The 17,265-nt window shown below is 39.6% G+C and overlaps 1 protein-coding gene across 5 annotated transcripts in view; it reads right to left on the bottom strand.

Annotated features, from left to right (window-relative positions):
• Positions 1-3,375: 3,375 nt before the first annotated feature.
• Positions 3,376-17,265, bottom strand: part of trps1 (trichorhinophalangeal syndrome I) — a 102,688-nt gene continuing 88,798 nt past the window's right edge. For all 5 annotated transcript variants that reach the window (XM_057354849.1, XM_057354852.1, XM_057354851.1 and 2 more), the window contains 2 exons: positions 15,264-15,386; positions 3,376-7,018 (listed from right to left, as the gene is read on the bottom strand). In XM_057354849.1, coding sequence (XP_057210832.1) covers positions 5,879-7,018; positions 15,264-15,386 — 1,263 coding nt within the window. In that variant the 3' untranslated portion in view covers positions 3,376-5,878. The remainder of the gene's footprint in view (positions 7,019-15,263; positions 15,387-17,265) is intronic.

The raw sequence follows: 17,265 nt of genomic DNA, 5'->3' as shown, positions 1-17,265 counted from the left end.
CCAGCTTTCTGGAATAACCCCCAGGGTCCAAATTTAACAGCAAATGCAAGTACATTTTGGGGGGCAAATAAACAAAGCACAGTTATTCAAGACCTACGTTGGTAACTTTACCAGGAACCGCAACATATCAGTGATAGTCTGAAACTGTGAATTTTAATTAGGAAGAAACCCTGTTGCAGTTAAAATGAGAGGACAATATCATTCAGCATATCGCTAATACTAAACATATGGACAATACGCTGTTTTGGTAAGAACAATTAAAATACAGTACTCTTTGAAGCAAGAGTACACGTGTTGTGTTTATTTATCAGCAACTGACAGGATAAACAACCACGAGCAGCTTATTTTATTATTATAAGTAGCTTCAGCAATAAACTCTCACATTATTCAGCTATTTTAAAATAAGGTTGTTTCTTACATGTTTGCTCATTCTGGGACAATATCCCCACAGATAAGTCCAGTTTGGTCACACGTTCCTGCAAGGTGTTTGACTGGTTGGACCAATTTGCCTCAAAGCAGCGCTGCACAAATGATTGGCGTATGATATCAAAGAACCGCGAAAGCTTGAATCACATGGAGCTGTCGAATCGCTCTTGCGGTACTTTTTCTATGCAACAAGACAAATACATTCAAACAACAACATAAATATACAATAAAACAAACAGCAAGATGGGTTACATAAAATTATAAAAAAGTAAAAATAAAATAAAAATATATATCCACATGCATGTATACGAATATATACACACACAAACATAAATACTATACAATCTTATAAGTACTACACCACAAAAGAGTCTTACAAGCAATTATATTTTTAGAGTTTCTTGCTCTCGCGGTATTGATTAGTATGCGCTGCACTGCATGATGTCGAACACATCTGACTATGGTCACTCGGTAGGCAATTGTCACGATTTGCGTGGACAGAACCCAAGCGCAGGCAACAAGGGGTTAACACCAAGGGAATATTTAATAAATAACAAAAACGAAACAAAAAACCCACGATGGGGTAAACTTAACAAAACAGGAAAATGAACAGGACGAAGACTGATATACACTAAACAACACTAAACATCACTGGACAAAACTAAACCAAAAACTTACTAAACTTGACGGAGAAACTAAACAGGAACATGAACATGAAAACCAAGAGCGCTCGGGAGACATAGAACGCAACACATGAGCACAGGACAAAGAAACATGAGGGCATTTTAAAGGGAAGACAAATGAGGGATAATGACACAGGTGGGAAACATTAGACACGGCAGGGATCAATACATGAAACGAGAGGGGCGGGGCCAATGACGAAACACGAGAAAGAAAGCACATGAGATGTCAAAACATAAACAACTCATGGCTTTCTCACAAAAAACCTAAGGGCTCCGTCCCGATCCTGCCACACGACTAGAAATAAAGAACCAGGAAGGCAGGACCATGACAGGCAATACTTGACTTGACAATGCATCTTCTTAAACTAAATCATGATGTATCTTTACATATTTTTGTGGGAAATAGAATTGGTGAATTGAATGAAATCAGAATTTTGATATTACATGCTTTAATACTTTTTTCTTGAACTTGGGTGAGCTTCTGTAGATTGCACACGCACCTCAAGACTATTAAATGATTGACCAGCCCCATTCTGCTCGCCTAATGGCTGGAATACACTACAAGACTTTTAAAATCTGAACAGATTTTTTTTTAAACTAGACATCATACAATTGCAGACTTTTTGAAAGTTAAAGATAGAAACACACTAAGAGATCAAACCTGCAGACTGGCACAGACTTTCTGCAACAAGTCCAGACTGAAAATATGGGCAAAATCTGAGCAAGTCTTGTAGTGTATTCTAGCCTTAAGCTTGATTGTGTGAACTCAGGTGTTAGACAAATAAATATATAAATAACAAATAAATAAATAGCCGCTAATAAGTGTTACACAGTGAGAACTTTAAAACATTTTATAAATAACACCATTTTAGTGTCTTTTACTCACAAAACAAAAAGTAGATACGAACATTCATACTTTTATTAGTACAGATGTAACAGGCTGTTTAAAATATAACACTTTGTAACATCTTTTTGCCATATTCCGTTCAGACTGTTCTGTTCAGCAATCTGTCCCTCACATTTATCCAGTGACGGGCTATTTATTTTCAGTTAAGAAAGGAGTAAGTTAAACTGAGAATGTGAAACATGAACTTACCTCACCTTAGCATTTAGACTTGTTATAGCAAAGCTCCCCTTTACCACAGGCGATGCTTTCAAGAGTAAAATTTACCAAGATTCTAAGAAAACACTTTCAGCTTCAGTTTTTATGTGCCTGTGATAAAAATGTTAGGCCTATTTTACTCCAAATATCTGTCACACTCTAACCCCTAATGACCCCTTAACAAAGCACATGAATTTAAAAAAAAATCTGATATTCTTTCACCTACTTTGCGTCAGACCTCCATCTCACTTCTAAAAGTTGAACTTTTAACATTCTGTACCATTCGATATGTAGTAAATGATGAATAGTGGCTGCCATGCTCTCCTGTGGCCCGGCCAAAGATCCGATGATGTAAGTGTTGATGCGTGCTGTGGGCTGAGGCATTCATCCATGTGAGGTCCCAAATGCAATGTAGAGAAAGGGTCCTTCTTGCTGCTTGGTTTCAATAAATTATTTTTTGCACTAAGAAGAAAGTTTTGAGTTCTACAACTTACAGTGTGATGTTACAGTACAATAAACTCAAAAATATTGAATTTGTCATGTCATGACCCCCTTAAATGTTAGGAACACAAGACTAGACTTTTAGTGAAGATGCATATGCAAACTATGCATTGTAGCCACATCAAATCAAATAAAAAATTCTTCTTATAAGTGCTAAAGACTGGCATCCTGCTTCCTACAGTCAACCTAGCCCTTACTGGCTGTATATAATGAGCCCTTAACCAACAGCTTTGTAGGACAAGAGAAAAAACAACTGGACAGCGATCAATAGTAGTTTCACACAGTGCTGTGAGAGGTCAGAGGTTTCATTTGGATTGTATGTCATGTGACTCGGAGAACGAACAATCATCTGACTTAAGTTCATCAAGCATCAAAAGGTTAGATCTAGCTTTCCACATTGAACAGGATAATCAATAGACCCGGGTATGTTTAGAGTAATGGTCACTCAAAGCATTTGAATTCGTGGATTGAAACAAATGAAATTGACTTTTTGTTAAATAAAATGAAGCTACGGTGCAGTTGTGAACACACAGGTTAATAGCAGTTTTCTGATTCAGTCATACTTAAATAAATGGATAAAAATAAAACTTTAATTTGTTTTATGCTACATAAGAAACATTCAGAAGACACAATAAGTGAAGATGCACACAGCAAATTGCTAAAATGTTTTATTTTATTAATTATCATTATTATTATCATTGTCATTATTATTATTCAAGTTTAGATGTAACAGACATCTTTGCCATCTTTGTTGAATCTTTTTTGCATGTAAAAACCTACCACACACAAAAACAAAAGGAAACAAAAAATAGTTAAGGTGACAGCTGAAAAAAATCCTAAATCATCATCTATGCACTTTAAATGCAGCAAGTGTAAAAACAATAACATTCTAAGAATAATGGTTAAAACATTTACATATTTATGCCCTTCGCAGTGACCTTGGCCAAACGAGCTTCCAGGCTCCATCAAATAGTCAATGTTTCAATATTGCCAAGACCTTCACAAAATAGGCAAGATCTCTTTCATTTATTATAATGCAGTACCTGTACTTAGCATGCTAATAACACATTTCATCTTCCTTCCTTTGCAATAAACAGAGTAACTGAAGTGCAAGCATTAACATTTTCAAATTAAAATGAAAATTGCCATTAAGAGAAAGAAAATACTAAAAAATAAAGAATTCCTTATGTTATTTAATACCCGACTGGATAAATGGTCTGGTGAAAAGCGACGATTTAAACAATATCAGTTATTTTTCAAGAGGCATTTGCAGTTAAGCAGCGTTGTAAGGCTAGTTTCAGAGAAACATACAGAAAGCAAATTGGAGACATTGAGCCTGAATCTCTCCCCAGTTTATATAAATAATGTCTGCATTAAATCAGACCAGGTCCAACTTATTGAACCCATGAAAGAGGCGTGTAGGACAAGTACAACAAAAATGCAGGCTAAAGTTGCAAACAAAACCAGAATCTGCCAAGGGAGTCCAAATAATTTCTGTAAAAACATGTTTTTCTTTCCCTCCATTAAAATAAAATGGAAAGCTGTAAAAAATATATAAACGTCTTTGTAATATGCCAAGCTGTTGACTTGATAAATAATGTCTGGAATTAGAGATTATTTCTGAGCTCATTATTATTTAAAAATAGACGTTTTTAAATTGTTTGGGTGGACGGTCGTCCACTCTAGATAATAATTCGCAAAAGAAGCATAGAGCAAAACACAGATGGGTGAAACTAGACTATAAATAATAATGTTATGTCTCTTTGAGACAACTGCTATTGAAAGGCACCAGAAACACCTGAAATTATTTCATCAACACTACACTTTGAACAAAAATTCAAAGGTGTTTCCAATTCCACTAATGCCGAGCACAGAAAATGTTCTGGGATTTAGAGGTGTCATAACATTTTGACTCACTGGATGCTATTTGTGTTTGTATTGTAGAGCTCTGGCTCTTAAAAATAACAAAATAAAGCACAGCCTGATTGGCTTCCCTTGAAGCATCAGAAGAGCAGAGAAACATACAGGAAGACTTCAGTCCAATACAACAAGCTACTTCATCAACTATGAAGCACAAGTACATGAAACAGAAAGAGACAATGCTTGGAATGAATAGTGCCCTTTGGTGGCCAAAGATAAAAAACGTAGTTCTTTTGTTTAATGTCCCACCTTTGGAGGAAAGGAAATGTAATAGGAAATGTATTTTGATGTCTTACTGTTTTCGTGGAAAAAAAAAGAGTTTACTATAACATGTGTTGCTTCATTACGTTGTTTGCTACATTTGCAAATGTAAACGTTTTTCAGAGCCGAGCTCAGGGCCCTTATTCAGATGCAATGTTGCATATCAACATTTCATGTAGAAAATACTTTGTACAATATCAGGCACTGATAATATGATTTACTATTAACAACCTAGAAAAAAATATTTTTTATTCCTTCCCAAACTTCTAGAGTAATAAGAATTGCATCCCAGCAACTAAGGCAGCAGCTTAAAAGTTTTGATGACTCGAGTTACGAAATCCTACCTCTGAAACCAAACAAACACGAAACCATAAGACATTTAGTATAATGTTAACTAGACAGAAAGACTTAACTAATGTTGTCTATTTCAGCCATACACATTCCCTGAGGATGCTGGATGTTTGTTTGAGGACGACGATCATTTATCCTGTTGCCATAGTGACAGACGGCTGCCACGTTTTTCCTATGTTGAGCCACACATGCAGAAACATCCTCATTGTTTTTCGTCAGGTAAGAGAACTTTCCATGAATGTGTGAATACACACCACAACAATGAAACAAACAAACAATAATTAAATTTGAGTAGATGTACCTTGCTTGCTGAACTGCCTTGTCGAAATTACTTATCTGGATTAAAGAAAATATATCTAGAGAGTAGCTACTTGTACCGATTTCTTCAAAAGCAGTTCAAAAGTTCTTAAATGGAACTCATTTTTGTCTGTATGAGAGAGAGAGCTCCCACAGAAATGCTATGCTGATTGAAGTTCCTTCCGTTGGTTGCTTAGGCACCATGATCCATCTTGGCACATTTTGAGCAAAAAGTTAAATGCATCCATGTCGTACATTGGTTTCTTATTGGGTCTCTTATTGGGTTTCCTCACTGCTCTAGTTGTACTAGGACTGCAAGTAAACTAGGCCATAAAGCTCATTGGTTGGAGGGGTTGCCGTTTGCCTCGGGGGCTGCCCGATGGAGGCCTCGCTGGATGTGTGTGGTGAAATCGTACTTATCAGTGCAAGCATGCAGGCAGATACTGCACTGGAATGGCCCACCATCGCCATGGCAACTCATGTGCAGAGCGTAGAGTACCTCGTCCAGGAAGACGATGCCACAGTGGGCACATTTGCTGGAGAGATCATCCTGTGTGGCCTGATCCACCTTTTCCGGTTTGGCGACTTGCGAAGCAGAACTGTCCTCGTCGACGTCTTCTTGCCGTTCCATCTCCTGTTCTGAGATGGGCGAGGCACGTTTCTCACCCGTGGCTGTTTCCTTGGCAACGAGGGCCCCGTTGGGTGTCGGACTGGGTTTGGAATGTTTGATGGCCAGATCGAGTGGAGTGTCGCTCTCGGGTCCAGCAGGGGGCGGTGGTGGAAAATGAGGCGGTAAAGTGAAGGTGGGGTAAGGCACAAAACTTTGGCACGGATTGGGTAGGCCGGCCACGTGGCCCAAGTAGTGGCCCGGGTTGCCTGGCACGGACATCTTGTACTTAGTCCAGAAACGCAACCAGTCCGCTTCATTTTGCAGGTCGCTGTGGAGGAACGGAAGGCTGAAGAAAGGGTATTGATACTTTTCGATAGGGCTCCCAGGGGGTGAGTAACTGGCCTGCTTGGACGGACGCATGTACTTCTCGATAGGGCTGCCCCGCTCTGAGCCACCCTTACCGTCCCCGCTCTGGGGTCCCGCACTAAGCCCGTTCCCCTCTGCCCCTCCGTCTGCAGGGCTTTTGTGCATATGCAGGGGAGGCATACGCTTGTGGATCTCCAGCGTCTGGTTGACGAGGAAGGCATGTGTGGATCGGGGACTAGGATGACTTTTGGGACCGGAGGGACCGTAAGCTTCGTACTTGCCCAGCTGAACTTGGGCCTCGGCACGTGACCCATCGGATCCTGGCTCCTCAGACCTTCTCTCTAAGGGGCTGCCGTTGAGACGTTCCTCGCTGTTCACGCGCTGCTGCTTGGACCCCACCTGCTCAGATGGTACGGGTTCAGGGTTGAGGCGCTTGCGTGTCCGTCGCCGGATGATCTGCTCACCGTTGTTTTGCTTGATAATGTTCAGCGGTCTGGGGGTCTGAAACAGAGACATGCAAATGTTCATTTTCTGCTAAACTGAAGTGATACAATTCAACAATATAATAAAACGTTGAACCATGGTTAAATTGTGTTTTTACTTTTTTATTGTCAATGACCGTGATATTAAAAACCACGATTATCAATACTGTGTTAATTCTACATGTATGATAATATCATAAATAATTCTGCACCCGATTAAAGTTACCACAACGATAACCATGAAGTGAAAAATCTGATACTGTGACAGCCCTATATGCAACACAAATGTTAAAACCACCAACACAAAAAAATAAGATTAAAAACAGGCTTGCGCTTTACCTACGGTAATACAAATTATGAAAGAGCAATCGTTCCGTGTAGTTAAATGTGTTTTGTCATTTTCCTTTATGTTAAATTACTTCCTACGTTCCCAGTTTAATATGCAGAGGAAAGCGAGCCATAGCCCGTCTTTCTGAAAAGTGTAAACAGCGGCGCTATCAAAACATTGCCCTGTTTGTTTGATCATCCTAACCGGCCAAACAGAGCAACACTGGCTCAACCAACAGTGTGAGTTCGACCGACCATATGAGATGAAGCATGTTTAAAAACCATTAAAAATCATCAACCATTAAACGGTCATTATTTCTGAAATTCTGTGTTGTGATGCTAGAAACGGAGTCCTTAAAGGGGTAGTTCACCCAAAAATGAAATGCAGAACACAAAATAGGGTATTATAAGGTATAATAAGAATATTGGTAACCAAACAACGGCGGTACCCATTCACTTTTATTTAACCAATGCAAGTGAATGGGTAGCGCCTTTGTTCGGTTACCAACGTAATATATAATAAAGTTGTATATAATACAATAATAAAGTTGTTCCAGACCTGTATAAATTCATTGTTCTGCGGAACACAAAGAAAGATATTTGGAAGAATGTTTGTAACCAATCAGTTCTGTGGCACACACTATGGTGGCCAATGGTGCCTCACAACTCTTTGCTTTCCCACATTCTTCAAAATATCTTCTTTTGCGTTCAGAAAAGCAAAGAAATGTATGCAGGTTTGAAACAACTTGCAGGTGAATAAATGATTACGGAATTGTATTTTTATTTTGCGTGAACTATCCCTTTAAAGTCCTTAAATAGGTCTTAAAAAACAGTAGTCAGAGACGCTATGTCAAAAATATCAGATTTGTGATCATTCGGCTGAAGTAGGACTGGTGGACTGTATATTTTTACTGCCTCGTTAAAAGGTCTCTGATCTAATATTGTGATTCGAGTGTAATGATTCATCCCTTCTGGGACGGTGTGGACACACTCCTGTAATTATGCCAGTTATCATCGTAATGTGCCATCAAAGACTATTAGTTACAGCTTTATTTTCACCGCACTACTGTAGCTTATCTCAAATTCAGTGCTTTCACAAATATAAATCGGTGTTAACCAGCGGAGTCCACTACTTTTGATCCCTTTGTACCTGTGATTTCAATAGACTGTGTTGGAAGAAACACCAGTAAAAGAGGCTCTCAGATGAGATGTCAGAACGTGACAGAAACCAATGGCTGAAACTGTTATCAACAGTGCTACTTTATGAGAATAAGCCTGAGGTAACAATATTTTCCTTCTCGTTTCTCATCACTGGCGTCCACGCTAAAATGGAAACTACTGTGGTTGGAGACATGTCAGATATGCATATTTCCTTTGGTGGCATATCTGTAACAGAAGGGAAAGAATGGTGCGTCTTGGCTTTCCGTCACTACCCATTTATCAAGACTTGTCTGTAATCTATTTTTCTAGAACGCCTCTGGTCGACCGGCACGAGAGGGAAAGGCTTCAGTGAGGTATGTATCTCATCTTGTCGTCTGCTGTCCTGCCAGACACAATCTTCGCTTTACTCGCTGCACAGCTCCCCCACGATTGACCCAGAGATAATTGGCAGATGATAAGCCACGCCCACCTCACCCCCGTGACCCCCCCATACTCAACAGCTCTATTATGTGCATCTACCACCAGTCTGTTTGTTGACTTTGAGCTGAAGACACATCAGGGGAATCATCACGTGCGGTTGCCTTTGTAGCGCCCAAATCCACCGAGGTGTTCCCGGTGCAATGCAATCCCTCTCAGAGAAGACAGTACCGAATAAAACAAGCTGCGTTTTAGGAAAATATTCTCTTGGACTCGTTTTTCCCTATAAAGATGGAAAAATAATCTATGCAAAAGTGAAGCGCCGACAAAGCTGCTCTAACCTAGCGTTTGGCTCTGTACCAAATGTTTAAGGGGAAGAAATAAGAGCTGCATATTTTGAAGAATGTTTGGCCACTGGGGGATTTGTTTCAAATCTGAAACAAATCTTACTGTGCTGCCCGAGTTCAGTTAATGCCCTGTGATGGATGGCGTTAAAATGCAAGCTCTGGCTCTTTGGAACATGTCGGGCTGTCTGTCTGGAGAGAGCGAGTGGATCAAAATCAGACAAAAAGAAAGACTGCCCTCTACTGCCGGACCGTGACAGGCCTCACTGAACACTCCACGGAGTGGAGAGTCCCTGCTTATCTGCCTATATTTTAGAGGTGTTATGATAAGAAAGAAATGGTGCTTGATTTTATTACGAAATGGTCACTTGGCTTATCGCAGATATGAGCAATATAATTTCTGTTTTAAGACTCAAACCAGAACACAGCATCGTGTTAGGGAAGCTGCTTTGAAACTATATATAGAATTGACTATAAAACTGTATAGAATTTGCTCAATTCAAAGATGTTAAACTAGAGTCAGGATAATCTTGATACATCTGATACATCTTGATATCTGATACACTACAGTAATAAAATGTTTATGGAGATTATTTACAGTAGAAGGCTATACTTAGTATACATTATAAACATTATTCCAATATGATGATCTTTACAGTAGAAATGTTAATAAAATGTTACGATTTTTTTACTCATTTCGATTTTTTGGCAGGCCAGCAAAGCACACGTGTATATTTCACTCACACCAAATGTCACATTTTTCTATGATCATGGGAACCCTGCATAAGTAATTCTCTAATCTCAAATCATGTTTTACATTTAACCTTGAACAGAGGTTACACAAATTAGAATGCATGCTAATTTATATGTCAGACTGTAATAAACAGCAGATTGTAAGATGTAAAATACTGTTTAGAAATATCCTAATGAAACGAGAATCTACAAGAATGAATCTGAAAAAAGGGCTGTGTAGACGGTTTCAGCGGCAACAACAAACAAATTTGTGTCCCAAACTTAACTTCCGGTAGACCTCTGCAAAGAATCATTAACTGTTGAGTAGTTTTAATTTAATTTAACACAATTAATATACAATAAAATATGAATAGAAATGTAATAGAAAAAAATGTATAGTGCTATAACAAACACAGACCAGAAGTGAACTTTGGGCCAGATGCCTGATGAAACTGTCTATAGGAGTGCTCATTTGATTATGGCTTTGTTGCTGGAAAAGAGTGTAGTGTTACTATAAAAACTAAATTAGTTTGTCATATACTATCACACTGTTGAAAATGTAGTTAGTTAGCAGCATTAATACTTGTAGTTTGTTAGTTCATGGAATTCTTGGTACAAAGAAAACTAGAACATAATTATTTTTATTAATCCCTACAATAGCCTTGAGGTGCCTTAAAGTTATGGTCAAAACTCTTAATACTGCTGATAATTTACTTTTTTCCTCGCTCAGCAACCTTGAGCATCTCAATTCATTTCACCTCATCCAGCTTTGATAGTCTACGCACCATGGAGCTAAAGAAGCACATATGAAAAAAACATTTTTTTAAATGCATGCAAGTCGACGTTGTTTCGACGGTGCGGTCCGTGAATAAAAATCTCGCTGCTATTACGAATTTACAAGCCTTTCTACCTATTCGTCTTTTTTATTCAGCAAAGTGGTCAGAGTTCACAAGCTGATAGACGCTTTTGGAGAATGGTCCAAATATTCCGTCTGGAACCCAAATAAAAGATCCCATTGGCGAATGTGAAGTTACAAACCGAGGCGGCCACCAGAGTTTTATGTCGGGCATTGATGCGCAGCTACGCGCATGTCGAGTCCTATTATTAGAAGATAAAATCGGAGAGACATTTATTATTGCAATGTGTTCCGGCATGAGGGACCCAGACCTCCATTTAGAGCAGTTTTATGAGGTGCTATTATGAAATGATTTCTGTACAGCGTATAAAAGTTTTTATTCAAAAGTATGAAAATACTTTTGGAAGCTAACTGCCAGCCCGAGATAAAGGACAAAATCCTCGCCGCTACGTTAGCGTGACATCACTTATAAGGGTCATCCTGAATTTTTATTAAACCAATGAACAAAACAACCATTAAGTCTGCACACATACACCACCCGCCTCCTCATTCTTCCCTCTCTCTCTGGAATTCAAGAATCAAACTAGCTGAGATGACTCAGCATTCAATAGCGAAAACCAAAAACAGAAACAACAGATGAACAAACGAATCCAGCAGCCAGTGTTTGGAGGGACCCTGAAGGCTAAACTTTCTCAGCGTCGTGTTTATTAGCTTCTAGTGAAGTGTGACGTGTACACAACCTGATGGTCCACTGCAGAAGCTACTTTATGGAAAAAGAACACAGGGAAGAGCCAAACAATGCAAACACACATGCCCAAAACATCATTCAGTGCTGGAATGTATGGGCAGAGTATTGTCAAAGATGAGCGTTGAGCTTGAACTAATGAAATACAGAGTTATGCTATTGCTGTTTTCTAGCAAAGCTGAGTAAAACAAAAAATTTGATTCATTTGTGTTGAAAATTTGTGTTTTTCTTGTGCTGTATGTATTCCTTACTTGTACAAAAAATAAAAAAAATACAGTACATAAAAAGTGCTTTAGCTTTTTTGGTTATGCCAACTGTAGCCAGCAAGAATAAACTGTTTCTATGGTTACAGTCCTCATTAAAGGTACAGTTTGTAAAAACTGCCGCTAGAGGGCGCATAATCAAAACAACAACAATGCTGTAGCTTGATGACACTGTGAAGGAGCGTGGAATGATGGGATCTGTTGTCTTCAACTCCACCGCTGATGGCCATCAATCAGACGGGAACGAGGAATCATGTTAGCAGATGAGGTAAAGTTTTATAATTGTTGCGAATAATTGTGGTCCATAAATAAGTGACTGCTCGAAACAAGCTAGTGGCTTGCTAGACGCTAGACACTACTTCCGCATTTGTCCACGACACTGTTGTCATGCGGTTTCTACGTTAATAAAGGTGGTAACAAAGGGTAACGCGGATATGACGCCATTGACAGGCGACTGCACAGCACCGTGTCACTGTTTAGAATGCCGATTTTCTCACGATTTACAAGTAGTTGGAAACATTTGAGTTATTGTAAGTACTGAGCTGAACAAAATATATAACACTAGCTTAGCGGTTTTTGGAAATTTTACTGCAAAATTGTTACAAACTGCACCTTTAACCACCAAGAAAAAACACACGAAAAAATTAACATTTCAATAATAAACTCCTTAAATTTTAAAGTAGTAATACAAAAATTATAAAACCACTCTTGTGCTTAAATGAAACACTGATAAATGAGAGGCTTTTACATACTTGACAATCAACATGATTGAATGAGCCCTAAAGCTGATGTACTGCTGGTAATCTAACAACATCACACGTCTGTCGACAATGTCTGTGCATGAATTATAATAGGAACGTGAAAAAAACGAAGCGAAATCTACCCAATAAACTGAGCAATTCAATAGTCCAAGTATCCTTTGTATATAATCAAACCAATTTTCATGAAAACCTTATTGTTCTCTCTATAAATAAGTGTGATTGGAACAAATCAGCTGTGGGTCTGATCGGGATTAGAGAAGTACCAACCAACAACCAGGGCTGCACAAAATAGCTAAAATAAGTTTATTAGGCTTATAAATGTGTTTATTTCTAAATTAGACAAACCATAATAACCATAAACCAGATAAACCATAAAGCACATATTTAAAACAATAAAAACCTAGTTAAAAATATCTTCACCAAAAAGTTTGTTAAAAATCACGGCAATGCTGCTGAAATTGATATCGGCAGAAAAATCAAGTCAAACATCGTAACTACACAGCCAAGCCCTACAAATAACTGAAGCCACCGGACAGATCACACAGCATCCCGTTATACGCCTTTAAATATCAGCGTGATCTTCGTTGTAAAGCTGTCAAAAATTTGTCCTGTATCCCTCAAAGTCACAGACACCCCCCCCTCCCCCCTGTTTCTCTGTCCCAGCAACACATGATAAAACTCCAACATAAATGTCAAAGTCGAAAAAACTTACACCGCAAGGAAACTTATTTACTCCAGACAGTGTTTAATGTGGGGCAGTAAATGGAGCATACAGTATTTCACAGGGCTGGGCTGTGAAGCGTCCATTAATTGCGGGCTCTCTGATGAAGCGGTGCGGACAGACATGCAGATGTGAGTGCCAGTACTGGGTACAGTTAGCACGACTCAGGACCACTTAAACCACCAGGTGGCATGGGCCCTGAAAGGACCTCTTGTGGTCCGAACGCTGCGATGTCTGACTGCCTTACTCCAATCGACCACACTGATTCAGTTAGCTCCCTGTATTCCAGCCCGTGCCACCCAGGTTCAGGTACTGATAGCCTGGGGCCACTGAGCCAAGAAAGCGGATCCAACATCGCATATCAGGACGAGAAAAAAATTGAACACTTCAGTCAGAGACTTGAACCAGATCTGAAGAAGTTTCATTAGAATGCAAAGATAGTAAAGGGATAGTTCATCCAAAAATGAAATTTGTCATTAGTTAGTCACCATTAAACTAGTATGTTTTTCTTTCTTGCAAACACAAAAAATGTTACGCACGATGTTCAGTTTGTTCTTTTCCATATAATGAAAAGTCAATGAAAGTGAATGGTGACTTGGCATATAGTGTTCATGTTGTAACTTTTATAATTCTTTTGGACCTTTTTTTAACTTGACAGCACCTAGTTACCATTCACATTCATTGTTTGGAAAAGAAAAACATGAGGGTGAGTAAACTGTTCCTTAAAGTCCAATAAGAGTCTGCGTGCTCGCACAATGCTCATCTTGTGTCTGGGGCATAATTCCTCACGTTGTTGAATCTGTTTACCCGCCATGTTCATCCAGACATCGTTTCAAAAGAAATAGTGGAACACGTTCAAGGTCACAAACCAAGCTTTAGGTATAGCTACAGATGGGCGGAGAAGGAATTAAATTCAATTGGGAGAGCTAAGAACTGTGAAGCTATAAAGCAAATCAAATTAGGTCCAGAAATGATTTATATTTCTGCGTAGCTCCTTTTCTTGAAATGCACGAGTTCTCCCAACAGACTAACATAACCCAAAAAATTATTTAAATAGGAACTGATCCCTGGGTTTATAAATTTGATCCAGTGCTAACACTCGATTTAATATATCTTTATAATTGTCAAACTGTTGAATAACTAGAAAGGCTGTGTAAAAGTATGATCATTATTTTCTTATCCTCGTATCGTTCCAAATGTGAAGGGTATTTTTTTTCAGTGAACTACAAATTTTGAAAAACAAAATAAAATTTTCTGTGTTCCATAAAAAAATACTACATACATGGTGACACTAAGGTGAGTAAAAAATGAATTTTTCGGGTTTTTGAAATTTTCATGAATTACTGGGTTGAAAGTAAAAGATATTTCATCATTTACTGGTCCCTAAACACCTGTGGCTTTCTTTCTTTCACAGAACACAAAAGAAGATATTTTGAATAATGCTGATTACCAACAACATTGGCCCCCATTGACTTTCATTGTATGGACACAAAACCCCTGAGACATTTCTCAAAATATAATAATATAATAGAAGAAAGAGTCATATACAGGTTTTGAATGACATGAGGGTGAATAAATGATGAGTTTTTTTTTTTGTGGACTATCCCTTTAAGGTTTGCCCGTGGCTATTGTGGCCGTCTCAGGTTTTAAGGTCAGGTGTTTGTGAGGACTGTGGGAAGTGGGGCACCAGCTGGTGCAAAATGACTTCCATAGGGCCATTAGCTGGCTGCAGGGCTGAGGAAGGCCAAAAGGGCTCTTCTCCCCTGGGGAACCTCCAGCATCCTCGCTTGACAGCACGGAAATGAAGCGGTCAAAGCGGAGTTGCTACACTGTCACCTCTACATTCATTTCAACTCTCAGATTCTGCGATTTCTGGGTGGGCTGGCGAGGTATTCTCGCTGTCCCTCGCGTTGTTGTTTTCATAGCTCCCTCCTTACCGAGTGCAGCTTCTGATACAGGCCACACGCGTTGCACACGTAGCCGCCGTTGGCATTCTTCCGCCACAGTGAGGTCTTGGTGGTCAGACAGTTGGCGCAGAAGACCCCCGAACCCCGTCGTCTCTGAAATCATAAAAAACAGAGAAAGGAAGCCAAAGTTAGTACAAAAAAAGGGGGATTCATGCTCGGCATGTAGTTAGAACGTGAACGTTTCCATCTATCATATTTCCGTGGATATTTATAGAAGACTTAAAAATATGTTTAAAGGGATATTTCAGGCAAGAAACAAAATTTCCACGGAGTCGTGTCGAGCAGTTCTTTGATCGATGGATGCACTTTTTGGAGCTTCAAAAAGTCGACGCCCATTCACTCCCATTCTACCGCTTGGAAGCAGAATGATACGTGGCATTCGACTGCATTATTCTTCTAGAAGAAAGTCACATTCAGTTAGGATGCCTTGAGGGCGAGTAAACATGGGGAAATGTTGTTTTGCCTGTGAAATATCGCTTTAAGTGCACCTTTTTAAAAAGTAACAATGATGCAAACTTCCATTTGAATGCAAAGAAAATCTGAAAATAAATAAATAATCCAGATGAATTATTCAATACCCGACCATCGCGACCCATTCCAAACGACAAGTACCTTTAAATATACGACTGGATCTCAAAATATCTGGTAGCTTGAAATATGGCACTCTACTGTGAGAGGAGAGAAAATAAACCGAACCACGAAGAAAAAGAAGAGAGATATAGCTACGTGAATCATCCACTGGGACAGACAGAACTACAAGTGTATCCCAAGAGTCACTCGGGGCGCACCGGGACCGATCTAGATTACGGCCCCTGTAAAACTCATTGAGCCTTATAGAACGTATGCGATTCATTTAGCCCAACATCAGACGGCTTGTGTAGGGTCCCCGTTTCTCCTGCCAGAAAAGTACAATGCTCCTAATTGTGCTCTAATACATTTAGAATGGAAAGCTTTCCGCCGACATAATTTTGGCTCGGCGTCCGGCGAGCTTTTTTGGCAGGGGATCGGGCACTTGATTCATCGGGTGTTTCACAACGTATCAGTAAAAAGTTTTGGGCCACAGCCAGCTTCCTATAGGGTAATTTTTCCGTCCAGATGCGCCATTGGAGGGCCCTGCATCAGCTAAACTAATTATGATCTCACCTTCGTTGATGCCTGCTCACTCTGCGATTCGACATCGGCCATTAATCATAGATACGGAGAAAATGAATGTGAAAAGAGAATGGGGGTACGGTAGCCCGCACGGTCGTAAAGATTAAAAATGATGGCAATAACTTAATGAGATGGAGCAATGTTTTCCGTGAGCCATCGGCAAATGCAAAGTCACTCTGACAACTGCCCTTTGTAGCCGGAGAGCATCGTTCTGGTGTGTACAGCGTTTCAGGCCAGAAGCATTGCTGTGAGGAGGGGGTGGTGCATGTCCTTACAGTACAAATAAAATGGAAGTACATCTCTCTGAACGATCACCCATCCTACATTGCAATCCCACAATACCTTGAGGCAAGATTATCTCGAAATCGAATTACGGTTAATTTACGTCAGGGTCTGCGCTTTCCTAAAACACTAAATCGAGAACGTATATATTTTCAGATCTCAATGGGGTTTTTGAGGACCACATGCTAGTCCTGACAGTTCAGACGTGATTGATTGATTTATTCTTTCCTATCCCGTTCTAGCGTTACAAGCCAAACAGAGTGTCCGTCATCAGCTATGTGGTTTTCTCTCGCCGGCCTTCTGGGCTTCGAAGCCAAATCACTCGCACGTGTTCACCGTGACAGGTCCACAGCCCCTCCAGTTCAGAACAGATGCGGGGAGTTAACACGTAAGACACAGAGCCTACACACAGTCTGGACACATCTGATAATTTGTCGTCTTGGTCACATCATTCATTTGTTCTGGGCCCCCAAAAATGTTTAGCTAACCTGAAAATATATATGTGGTTTTGTATACAGTGGGCTAAAAGTGGTCTTTC

This window comes from Triplophysa rosa, linkage group LG16 (genome assembly GCF_024868665.1).
Source record: "Triplophysa rosa linkage group LG16, Trosa_1v2, whole genome shotgun sequence".
NCBI classification, from domain to species: Eukaryota; Metazoa; Chordata; class Actinopteri; order Cypriniformes; family Nemacheilidae; genus Triplophysa; species Triplophysa rosa.
This window is presented reverse-complemented; position numbering and strand designations above follow the sequence as displayed.